General features: G+C 41.7%; 1 protein-coding gene across 2 annotated transcripts in view; it reads left to right on the top strand.

Moving 5' to 3' along the window:
* Positions 1 to 438: 438 nt before the first annotated feature.
* Positions 439 to 12,687, top strand: part of FBXW2 (F-box and WD repeat domain containing 2) — a 31,840-nt gene continuing 19,591 nt past the window's right edge. Inside the window, exons 1-3 of one of the 2 annotated variants that reach the window (XM_019731202.2) lie at positions 439 to 561; positions 669 to 777; positions 6,382 to 6,799. In XM_019731202.2, the coding sequence (XP_019586761.1) occupies positions 6,697 to 6,799 (103 nt within the window). In that variant the 5' untranslated portion in view covers positions 439 to 561; positions 669 to 777; positions 6,382 to 6,696. Of the gene's footprint in view, positions 562 to 668; positions 778 to 6,289; positions 6,800 to 12,687 lie in introns of both variants that reach the window. The other variant, XM_019731201.2, reaches the window with a different exon arrangement.

The following is a 12,687-nucleotide window of genomic DNA, read 5'->3' as shown; positions in this document are numbered from 1 at the left end:
TACTTGCTTCTTTCCCTCACCAACCCGTTTAATTTTTCCCCTTAGCACTTGCTAAAGCTTGCACCGTGTCTTACTTATCTGCCTTACTTATCTGTAAGGCGCAGAAGGTCAGTGATTTTTGTTCACTACTCCAACCCGCTAGAACAGGGTTTGGGACATAATAGGTGTTCAGTGGACACGTCTTAGGACACTTTGGACACGTCCCTTAGCTTCTCCCTCTCGTCCATAAAGTAAGGATAATAAGAAAAAGTGCCGCAGAGTTGGAGCAAGATCAGATTGGATGAGGGACATAAATGGGCTGGACATATTCGGATACATAGCGTGGAAGCAAGTTTTGGTAAAGGGTCCATCAGACGAAGCGTCGTGAGGGCCGTACTGCGCATGCTCCGCCTCCCCCTGTGGCCTGCTCGGCCCTCGGGTTTCCCCCTCCAGGCGGGGGCCGGAAGTGCAGCCGCATCCGCCGGGCGCCTCGGGTGCCGGGACGCGCGGAGATGACGCAAGCAGCACCGGAAGCCGCTCCCCTGTGAGGTTGCAGACTCGGAGCGGCGGCGGCTGGTCCAGGTCTGTTCTGTATTTGAGGCGGGGCCGGGTTGGGGAGGGGGTTCGCAGGCACTTGCGCCTCTGCTGACCTACCGCGCCTCGGGCCATTGGTCTTTTTCTCCCTGCAGACGCCATGGCTGCGGAGCGGACCCGGCCGCTGCGAGGCTCTGTCGGCCCGAGAGCGCCTAGTCGGTGTGAACCCCGCGCGAGGTCCCGGGCCCCGGGGCGCTCGCTCAGGTCAGTGCCGCGCGGAACACGGCTCCGGGAGCCGGGAACCTGAGAGCGACGAACGGGTTGAAGGGATCTGGAGTTGATGTTAGAGATGGGAACATGGAATCTCGGAGTTACTGCCTCCTAGTGCCTCAGTTGCCTTAGCTACGAAATGAGTTAACAGTGATGTCCCAGGGCTGCCACGAGTTTGAAAGATGGTGAAGTGTGGAGAGGTAGTGTGTGAACTACAAGCGCTGTGCTGATGTGAGGGACTGCGCCGTAGGTGTGGGTAAGCCATGGAAACAGGTGTGTACGGGGGGTGCTGCTTGACATGGAGATGGTATTCATGCTAAATAAGAATGGCTGCTGGCATTTCCCGGAGGCTTGCCAGTGTGTCGCGCATGGTGCCAAACGCGTTACATACAGTATGCGCGATACGGAAGCCCTTGAGACAATGCTGTTCGTGGTTACAAGTGGTTACAACTCAGTTTGACAAGTGAGAAAACTTGGCTTGAGATAGTGATTTGCCCAGGGTCGTGCGGCCACAAGTGGAGTTGCAGAACCATTATTCTATAAACACTATTTGTGTTCTTACAGAGCTTTTTAAAATTCATCTTAAAACTACAGGGGTGTTTTAAATAGTATATTCACATGGTTTTACATTCAGAAAGGGGCCCCTTCCCCTATTCCTCAGCTCTTCAGTGTTCTCTGGAAGCAACCCGTGTTACCAGCTTCTTGAAAAGATATTCTGTGTATTTGTGTGTGTGTGTGTGTGTGTGTGTGTGTGTTTCCCCAAAGCCTCCGTACTCTTTAACTGCTGATTATGCTTAAAAAGAGAGGGAAGGTGAAGCTTCCTCCCCAACCATAAATGTATTGCTTTTGTTACTGGAGAGGAGTCCTTCTCTGCTCAGTGTCCAGGTTCTTGGCGTCTCGAGCAAAGAATTGAACGAGACACAGAAATAAAGTGGTGAAAGAGCAGTTTATTAGAAGAGATAGTACACTTGAGATAGTGCACTTCAAAGAAATAGAAGCGGAGGGAGCAGTAGAGAAGGGCTCAAGGGCCCCGAGTAATGAGGCCTTGGTGGTTTTATCTTTTTCTCTCAAATGGGCTGTTCCTTTCCAGGGGTGGGACCGCCTGATTGACAAGAGGCTATTACCTCATCTTTTTTAAACTGTGCAGGTGTGAGTGGCTGGTTTGATCTAGTTGGATATCTTGTACTCATTTGTTTACAATGGAAAGGGGGACGTTTTGGACAGAGAGTGGAGGTCTTCTGGGTGGTGATGTAGAGACCCAATGCTTGTCTCTAACTGCCTGCCTGGTTTTTCCCTTGAGAGAATGGGAAGTTGAGGGACAGAAGCTCTTTTCTTCTGTATCTGCTTCCTGCTGGACAGGGGCGTAGAGCTGTGCCTACCTATTGGGGGATTCACAGAACTCTGGCCCTATCTGATCTCAGATGAGAGGAAAGGGTCTCGGGATCTGTCTGGAAGACCATGTTAGCTTCTTTGGTTGGGGCTGGCAATCTTGCTGGGGTATCCACTGTATCCCCAAAGCCCCCGAATGAGGAAAAATAGGTTTTAATTAACAAATCTTCTAGCTTCCATAGAGCCTGTGGCCATTCAACCGGTCATTCAGGTGGCGTCAGTTGTCCCGGAGTTGGGCCCAGAATGGGTTGGAAAGAACATTAAGCTTCATTGATTACAATCAACAAGTCTACTGGCCTGTGGGAATGTTAAAACCTATTTGGTTCCTGCGATGGCCAAGAGTTAGGTCCGGAAGTAATTATCTGAGGCCGGGGTGAGAAACATCCTGTGATTCAGGCTAGGAGCAATCTTTAGTCTAGGACTCAGAAACTGATCAGAAGAGTAATTGAAGCCAGGGGCTGAGGAGCTTAGAAAGTAGGGAAAAGGAGACTTAAAATTTCTATAGTGAGGGAGGCTTAAAACTTTTGTAGAGGGAGCTCTCCTATATCACTTTCACTCTTGAATAGGTCAAGTCTCGGTGGAGAGGAAAACGCATTCATGATGTTTTATCCAGAATGTCATATCTCTCATAAGACCTAGAGGTGTAGGTTTGTTTTTAGGGGAGAGGATGGGGCAAGATGTTGAGCCTGCTGCTTCCTATGGGAACCTAGGAAAGTCCCTCCACTTCTTGAGCCATAAATTTCCTCATTTATTAGTTAAGGGCAGTAGTATTGATACCTCCCAAAGGTTGTGGAAATCAGTGAGGTAGTGTCTGAGTAGTAGTCTTTTAAAGCAGTACAGTAGTGAGAATTGCCTAAGGGAACATAGGGAGTTGATGGCAGAACCAGAGAGCAGACCCAGGCCTCCCATCTCCCAATTTAGGAGTCTTTCCGTCACATGTCCATCTTAGAGCTTTGTAATTGTTAGTATTGAGGGCAGGAGGGCAAGTTTAGTGTTTAGTCTGAAGGGTGGGGCAAGGGGCAAGACAGCATGAGTATGGGTAAAGAGAAAAATGCACCTAGTGGGAAATTACAGCCTCAAGTTGATAACTGCCCTTAATTATAAAATTAAACTTCCGGTAAGTTTGAGCCCTTGAGTTTTTTTCCCCACATATCATAAGCCATTCTAAGGGATGTCACTGGTCATGTCTATTCCAGCCTCAGGGCCACTAAAAGCTTTCCTGCCAGGTAGCTCTAGTAATAAAACTAACAAACAGTGCTTTTTGAGTTACCCTAGACTGGGCTCTGTGCTAAGCGTGTCTCTGCTCTATTTCTGACTCTCACAACCCTCAAGGTGAGTGATACCTTCTGTCACTTCCTTGGAGTTAGTTGAACATGCCCATGACCACCTAGGAAGTGGCTGAATCAGTCAAAGATTTGATTGACTCCAAAGTATTTTCCTTTTCCTCATTTCTGCCTCTTTATCTGGCAGTCCTTTACTGTTCCCAGCGATGGGGGCAGCTATTCCATTATTGGAAAGCTCTGATGATTTAGAAGCTCCTCCCTATGTCGAATTGAAATCCTGCTTCCTGATGTCTTCCCATTGGTGCCTGATGCTGCCCGTGCATAATATCCCTGGAAGCTCTCTTAAGAGTTCAGTTTAGACCTGTGCCTTAAGGAAGTTCCCTCCAAAGTCAGTTGATTTTTTAGAAAAATAAAAACTGGTGCTTTTTAAATTTTTAATTGTGCATTTTGCGAGTTAATGGAGGCTGCTTTATTAAAGTAAATATGCTTTTTTTCATGACAATTGGAGATGTAGAACTGGAAAACAGCCTCCGTTAGGGGGTTCAGTAGCTAACAGGGCAATTTGTAATGTAAGGGTTAGGAAAATAAATACTCTTAGGAGTTAGAAGGATATATTAATATAAATCTCAGAGATGGCTGGATTTTTTAAAAAGTGCTCACTGGAAAGCTTGTCCCATAATCTTCTGTGATGTCATGGGCACATAAATTTGGCACGTAAGATGTCTCTTAGTTATTTTTGAATGATGGGAACCTGATAATGTTTCCATGGGTATTATAAATTTGCCTTGTGGCCATTCCAATAACAGTTCAGCTTATATAAATGTGAGTATTTCTGTGATGAATGTGTGGCATACTGTGTGTGTGTGTGTGCAGGTGTAGGTGTTGGTGTTAGTGGAAGCCACCCACATTTTTTCACTATAAAAAAATGATTCTTGGGCAGATGTTTTGATTTTTAATTGGCTATTATTAAGTAATTAGCTGTTGTGACATTGTGTGAATGTCCACTGAAAAGGGTTGTTTGTCTTGCTGTGAATGCTTTTTTTCCAGAAATGTTATAGATAGAAGGTTGTTAGGATTCAGAGAGAAGAGGCTTGTTATCTTGTATAAAGCTGATAAAATCTTTGATGAACTGATTATTTTTTGGCAGCCAAGTAAATCCTTAAATTAATAAATCCTACCTAGCCCAAATCCTGAGGTTTCAAGAGTATTATTTTAAAGTCCATTCACTGTTCCTAAAAACAAAACTAGATCGTGTGATTGGAAAGGTTTGGTTGCTTCTGCGGTTTTTTGTTCAGATAACATTCTTGCCAAATATGTTAATTGGGGAAATTAATGAAAATGCCTTTCACTCACCTTATATTAACAAAGCTGGAAGATGAGACCTGGGTTTTTGTGTAGACCTAATCTCGGTGACGTATATAGAAAGGAATTTGTTTTCCTCTACCACATTAATTTGGACATTATAAAAGTTTGTATGACAGTCTGGTGGGAAACAGGTCAGATTAGAGGAAAGTTTTTTTTTCTCTTTTTAGTCGAGGAAATGTTTAAACCCATGAAAAAAGAGAATAATAAACCTCCATCACCCAGCACTAACATCAACATATGGCCAATCTTGGGAAAGATGGTTTTTACTGATTGGCTTTATTTTTTTTGTTCTCTTTCCATTAGTTTAGTCCCCATTGTTAAGAGTGTGTTGATACCTTGACACGATGTAATGCTGGGTACTTGTAATTTTTTTTTGTTCCAGTCCAGTTAGCCCTAGAGCAACTTGTCATTCTCCTCAGAGGGGAGGTGGTATAATCAGGTAGACACAGTGCCCCCAGATCTTACCACCGATGCCCCTGGTTGTAGCTGACTTCAGGTGTGGTCAGAAAAGTACTGATTTGAGAGCATTGGCGTGTAGTCTATTCTGCTGCTATTTTAATACCCTGTTGACTACAGGCAAATTACTTACCTTCTCTGACCTGTAACTTCCTTATCTGCAAAGTGGAGATGATGGTTCAGTGTTTTTTGGTGTTTTGTAAGCATCAGGATTACTAATTGGTCTTATTTATTCAGGCTTCCAGGATGCACATGACACTTTGAGGGGCACCTGGTTAAGAGTTGTCACCAGCTTACATGAAGCTTGTAAAACAGACTATGTGTGGCCAAATAAGGCCTTTGGTAATCGTGTTTTAACAGGCAGTACCATAAGGGAAGTGGAAGAACCACAATACCTGAGCCATATAACTTACTAAATCTGCTTATTTTTCTTCCCTAAACCTTTATGCCTGAACATCTATTACAAAAGCCAGTAGTCAGTTCTGTGATTTTGGTGACAAAGTCAGATTGTGCCTAGCATGATAACTAATGTCTCAGGTTACTGCGCTAGACTTGCTTTCTGGTTGTCACATCGTGGCGCTTACTTTTGTGATCTTAGTGCCCAAGGAGAGTGATTTAAGGAAATCGTGCTATGATGGTTTTGATGGTGGCCTATATTACATAGTATATACCATTTCATAATGAATGAATACTTTGTAAATCTTAACTGTGAAAATGCATGTAGCATGTGCTAGACTTCAAAAAGAGCAATCATACACCAACATAAGTTTCCTTGACTTATGTTTCAGAGCTTGTGATTTGTTAAAGAATCTTTCCTGAAATGTATTTTCTTTTGTGTGCATGGGAAAATATCAGATAAATATAGTGTATCGACTGTAAAGTTGTAACGTAGTAACTAAGGATAAAATTGTAATGCCAAGTTTTTACACTAATTTTTAATACTTCATTTGTTAGCAGTCTTGCTTGAACGGTCTTTTTGAGCAGAACTAATACAATATTTTGATGTGCCACAGGTAAATTTTTCCATAACCTTATGGAGAGAAAGGACTTTGAGACATGGCTTGATAACATTTCTGTTACATTTCTTTCTCTGACGGACTTGCAGAAAAATGAAACTCTGGATCACCTGATTAGTCTGAGTGGGGCAGTCCAGCTCAGGCATCTCTCCAATAACCTGGAGACTCTCCTCAAGCGGGACTTCCTCAAACTCCTGCCCCTGGAGCTCAGTTTTTATTTGTTAAAATGGCTCGATCCTCAGACTTTACTCACATGCTGCCTCGTCTCTAAACAGTGGAATAAGGTGATAAGTGCCTGTACAGAGGTGTGGCAGACAGCGTGTAAAAATTTGGGCTGGCAGATAGATGATTCTGTTCAGGACGCTTTGCACTGGAAGAAGGTTTATCTGAAGGCTATTTTGAGAATGAAGCAACTGGAGGACCATGAAGCCTTCGAGACCTCATCATTAATTGGACACAGTGCCAGAGTGTATGCACTTTACTACAAAGACGGACTTCTCTGTACAGGTAAGAGCCTGGAACTGCTTTTCTGTTGTTGTTTTAAGTTTTTTATTTCATAGGGTGTAATCTTACCAATAGAACAAACTACTCCTAAGGCTTGAGAATGGCAAGTGTTAATTATATGAAATATCTGTAATGGACCCTCCCCCCCTTTATCCTCTTTTCCTCTAGAGAAGATAATCATTTTTATAAACTGTAATGAGAAGAAAGCTCCAGTCATTGTTTTAAACATGATGTGAATCAGAAAGCTGTAAGCTGTAACTACTTTTTTCGGTGCTTTTCTTCCATATGCAGTCCTCCCTGTTGGTTAATTTTTATTTACTGTCAGCAGTGATTTGGGGGAAAAAGCAGTGGAAAAGTTGATGTCTAGCCCAAGCAAGTACTTAGATCATTTTGGAAGAATTACTTAACCTCTCTGTGTTTGTTTCTTTGTCTATAAAATAGGTGAAGGGAGGTATTTCTTGCTCTAAAATCCTGCCACTCTAAGAAGAATTAAAGAGTTTGGGCATGGGAACGAAGACAGTTGGATATTTTCAAACTAGGCCAATAAATAACTTCATATAATAAGTACAATCATTAAAATTTAGAATTATAATGGGTATGAGTTTGTACATAAGATAATCAGTGCCCGTGTTTTAGGCAATACATTTTGACAGGCATTGCAAATAATTCTTAGGCAGTGTTTTGAATGGCCATAGGCAGTTCTTACCAATGCTTCCACTGCCTGTTCACCTCGACTGCATATAATGTATAGGGATACTCTGTGTTCTTTCTTCATCCAAGATAATTTTTAATAAACATTTGAGTATTACCTAAACTATGTAGTTGCCAGTTTTAACAGTTTATACTGTTCTTTGTGTAAATGTATCATCATTATTTAGCCATTTCCATATTAGGGCATCTTCAGGTTATTTCTGTTTTTATGAATATTTTTGTTTGTGTTGTTTTTTTTCCTTGAATTATTTATTTTACATAGAAGCCTCATATTGGCATCACAAGATCCAGAAATATGAGTGATTTTGTAGCTCTTCTTAGTGTCCTTTCCAGATAGATTGAAGGGTGCCATGCCTACAGCAAAGTCTTAAAAAACCTGCTTCTCCCTCAGAGTCCTGCCAGACTCAATGTTACTATTTTTAATAATTAGGAGATGTATTATTTCTCATGGTTGTTTCAAATTACATTTTTTTATTCATTGAGGATGTACGTTTTTTTCGTGTGGTATAGTCTCGGAAATATTAGACACGTTGTTTTGTAAAATACACATTAAATTTAAGGCATTTCATGGTTTTGTCTGTCACTCTGAAGTTACTCCATGCTTACGTTGTTTTTTCTCTGTCCTATAAGCCTGATTATTGGTCCTGTGTCATCGGTTTGTCTATACTTTGATGTACTTTCTCAGTTGTAGTGATGGCTTTTCCATGTCCTCTTTGCCTCACGATCAATGGCGGGTATTTGAAAAAAATTATTTAAAGCTTAAGATGCAGCAGTGCCTTTGAACTTGTTGCTCATTCACACTTAGGTAAATACTGGCAGTTGACTCGTTTGTACAATCACCTCTAGCTTTTTTTTTTTTTTTTTTAATTTCTCATCAAACTTTACTTTTGAAATAAAATAAAACCTCAGTTATTTGGAGGAGAAGTGAATGGGACACAGTCACTGAACTATTTAACGATCCAGAAAGTCAACATCTACAATAACTGGACCAAACCTTGCATTTTAGGATTATTTTTTAGGTGGGTTTGTATGGTCTGTTATTTTTATTCTGATTAAGTGAATCAGATTCGCCTATTGAAAATCATGCTGTGTCTATTGAAAATGATCCAAAGCATTAGTTTAATTTTTCTAATGCAGCATCCCTGGGACTATTACTAGTGAGAGAAGTATTTGCTATAGAATTATATAGGCATACCTTGTTTAATTGAGAGTCCCTCTATTGTGCTCTGCAGATACTGCTTTTTTTTTTTCTTTACGAATTAAAGGTAAGCCCCTGTACCAGCAAAAAGATTACGATTACCGAAAGGTGAGATGATGGTTAGCATTTTTTTAGCCATAAAATAATTTTGAATTGAGGTGTGTACACTGTTTTTTAGACACAATGCTATTGCAAATTTAATAGACTATAGTATAGTGTAAACATAATTTTTATATGTACTGGGAAACCAAAAAAATAAAATAAAATCCGTGCCTCGCTTTGTTGCGGCGGTCTGGAACAGAACTTGCAGTGTCTCCAAGGTCTGCCTGTACAAGTGTCTGTGTCATCTTGTTACTTAAGAGCTTATATTTTCACTGTGGTTGAATTGCGAAATTCTGAATTTGGCAATAAGCTTATAGAGACTCTCAGATTACCCCTTGAACAAGCAATAAAATAATATTGCCAAAAAGGTTGATGGCTAATGCTAAAATTAACATGGTATAGATTGAATGAGGTAGTTATCCTGCTTATTTCTGAAATAGTAAGAGAGGAACCTGTTGTACTTTGTGCTGTTCAGTAGATATTTATTTATAAAATGCCTTCTGTGTGAAAGACATTTGCGGTCATGCAGAGATGAATTAGAGCAGAGAACATGCACATTGGGTTCAGGAAGGTAACCTGGTGAAGGAAAAGTCTCCATGGGGGCTATGGCTAATCAGAGAACACCTGCCCTTCCAGAGCTGCTAGCTGCTGCTCTAATGTAGTGAATTACTGCCATGTGGGATTCAGGGTCAGAGTGGTCAGATCTGACTTTTCTTTTTTTTTAACTTTTTATTTATTTAACTGTGTTTTTCCAGGACCCACCAGCTCTAAGTCAAGTAGTTGTTTCAATCTAGTTGCGGAGGGCGCAGCTCACAGTGGCCTATGTGGGGATAGAACCGGCAACCTTGTTAAGAGCACCGCGCTCTAACCAGCTAAGCTAGCCGGCTGCCCCAGATCTGACTTTTTATTTTTTTTATTGGAGAATATTGGGGAACAGTGTGTTTCTCCAGGGGCCATCAGCTGTTTTTAATCTTAGTTGCAGGTTCAATCTTACTTGCAGGGGGCGCAGTCCACCATTCCATGTGTGAATTGAACCGACAACCCTGTTTTTCAGAGCTCATGATCTAATCAACTGAGCCATCCGGCCGCCCCCAGATCTTACTTTTTAAGAGAAGCTCCAAATCTAGATTTTTGTGAAATGTCTGGTTTTTTAAAATAAAAGTACTGATTTTTAAGTATTATTCACATTTGAAAAATATTGTGGTTGGGTCACATTCAACCTGCAAGCTGCCATATTGTGACCTCTGGCTTATAGTCAAATAAGAAAAATGAGCTATAAAAGAGGTATGAACAAATGATACAGTTGAATTGTATGAGAAACAAATTCATAGAGTTGTTCAGAGAAATGAGTGGTTTCTTCCATTTGTGAAAACTAGGCAGTGTTTCTGTTGCATCTTGAAGAATAGGTAGACTTTAGAGAGATGCGATTCAGAGCAGAGGCTTTCCAGTAGGAAGATCCGCATTAGCAAAGGTGTGGACAGGGCTAAGCATGGAGCATGTAGGAGGAGAATAAAGAAAATTCATTTTAGCTGGACTCCTAGGATATCCGAGGTCTGACAATTAAGTTCGCGAACTTGTTGCAACAATGTTGCTAACCTTTTTTTGTATCAGAGGGATTATTCAGTATGAATTTGTACCAACTGGACAAACAGTTAACCAAGCTTACTATTTGGAAGTGCTGGAAAGGCTGCGTGAAAAAGTTAGACGACCTGTACTTTTCCCCAACAATCCATGGCTTGTGCATCATGACAATGCACCAGCTCACACAGCTCTGTCTGTGAGGGAGTTTTTAGCAAGTAAACAAATAACTGTTTTGAAACACCCTCCCTCTCACCTGATCTGGCCTCCAATGACTTCTTTCTTTACCCGAAGATAAAGGAAATATTGAAAGGAAGACATTTTGATGACATTCAGGACATCAGGGGTAATATGACGACAGCTCTGATGGCCATTCCAGAAAAAGAGTTTCAACATTGCTTTGAAGGGTGGACTAGGTGCTGGCATCGGTGCATGGCTTCCCAAGGGGAGTACTTCGGAGGTGACTGTAGTGATATTCAGCAATGAGGTATGTAGCACTTTTTCTAGGATGAGTTCGTGAACTTAATTGTCAGAGCGTAATCTGAAGACGAAGCTTGGGCTGGCTGTGTTGTGAAAGTCACCAGGGAAGAGGAGTTTGGACAGTTTTTTACAAACACAAAGAAAAGCTGTGAACTATTTCTTTTTTTCTTTTTTCTTTTTTTAAATGGTAAGATTTTTTTTTTATGTGTTTCTTTTTTTGTTTTTTTTTTTTAAAGATTTTATTGGGGGAAGGGGAACAGGACTTTATTGGGGAACAGTGTGTACTTTAGGCCTTTTTTCCAAGTCAAGTTGTTGTCCTTTCAATCTCAGTTGTGGAGGGTGCTGTTCAGCTTCAAGTTGTTGTCCTTTCAGTCTTAGTTGTGGAGGGCGCAGCTCAGCTCCAGGTCCAGTTGCCATTCCTAGTTGCAGGGGGCGGAGCCCACCATCCCTTGCGGGAGTCGAACTGGCAACCTTGTGGTTGAGAGGATGCACTCCAACCAACTGAGCCTTCCGGGAGCTCAGCGGCAGCTCAGCTCAAGGTGCCATGTTCAATTTTAGTTGTAGGGGGCGCTGCCCACCATCCCTTGCGGGACTCGAGGGATTGAACTGGCAACCTTGTGGTTGAGAGCCCACTGGCCCATGTGGGAATCGAACCTGCAGCCTTTGGAGTTAGGAGCACGGAGCTCTAACCGCCTGAGCCACCGGGCCGGCCCTGTGAACTATTTCTGAGTGGAAAAAGGCCAGGATCGGTGCTTTTTACTTCAAGTAGACCAGTATTTTCATATTTCTGTCAGACCCAGGTCCTCTTTTTATAACACATTTTGCAGTTTTCTCTTACCTTGAAGTAAAATTCATAGAAATAATTTAAGCACACATACACATATTTTAAAAAATCAATATGATGCCTAAAGTCTGATTCAGAGGAGAAATAAGAGGACTGTAATTTAAAATAATACACATTAAACGTAGTGCTCAAGCAGAGCTGTGCTAGAAGGCAGTCATGTCATCAGATGTTTGCACCTGGCTGTGCTGACACTGAACGTGATAACTGTAAATGCAGAATGTTGTGTTAGTGTCGCAGATGTTGTCCATGTTGGGATTTCTCACACTGTGAGGAACTCTTAGCCAAGTTCCCAACAAAGCAAAGTACATTTTTCCTCAATTTATGTCGGTACACTATTGGAAAATTCAGAATAAACTGCAAATATGCTTTGTAACACAGGTTCTAGGTAACTAAGAATTCTAGATAACTAAGAGTAAGCTTTTCACTTACGAATGTCTGACAGAAACTTCAAGAATGTCACGCATAATACAAGGTAATTCTTTTTGTGCACTGTCCTAGTCATCGCAGTGTGTCTAGCATTCCTCACCTCTGCCCAGGAGGTGCCATGAGTGCCTCCTCCTTCCCTCCCCCCGCCAAATCATGAGAGTTGAAGCCACCACTAAGAATGTCTAAAATGTTCCCTTAGGAAATGGTACTGCTACTGTTGAGACCCTCTGACGTAGAGAACACTAGAGGTTCCAAATTAAAATGTTAGCCTGTTGCAGTTCAGATGAGGGTAAATAGGCGGAGATTTAGGACAGTAAAAAGGGTAGAGATTTTAAAAGGAGCAGTTGAATGGAAGAGCAGCCATTGAAATAGAATTGACAGGATTTGGCAACCAATTGGGTATGAGGCAAGGAAAAGGGAGATTTCAAAAATGGGTGAGTTTTCTAGCTGCACGTCTACCTGGGAAGATACTATTACTAGTAACAAGAATAGAAAATGAAGGAATAAACTTGAGAGGATAGGTGGAGTTCAATTTGGAATGAACTTAATTCA

Source organism: Rhinolophus sinicus, linkage group LG04 (genome assembly GCF_036562045.2).
Source record: "Rhinolophus sinicus isolate RSC01 linkage group LG04, ASM3656204v1, whole genome shotgun sequence".
Classification (NCBI taxonomy): domain Eukaryota; kingdom Metazoa; phylum Chordata; class Mammalia; order Chiroptera; family Rhinolophidae; genus Rhinolophus; species Rhinolophus sinicus.
The sequence above is the reverse complement of the archived record's forward strand: the minus strand, read 5'-3'. Positions and strand labels throughout refer to the sequence as shown.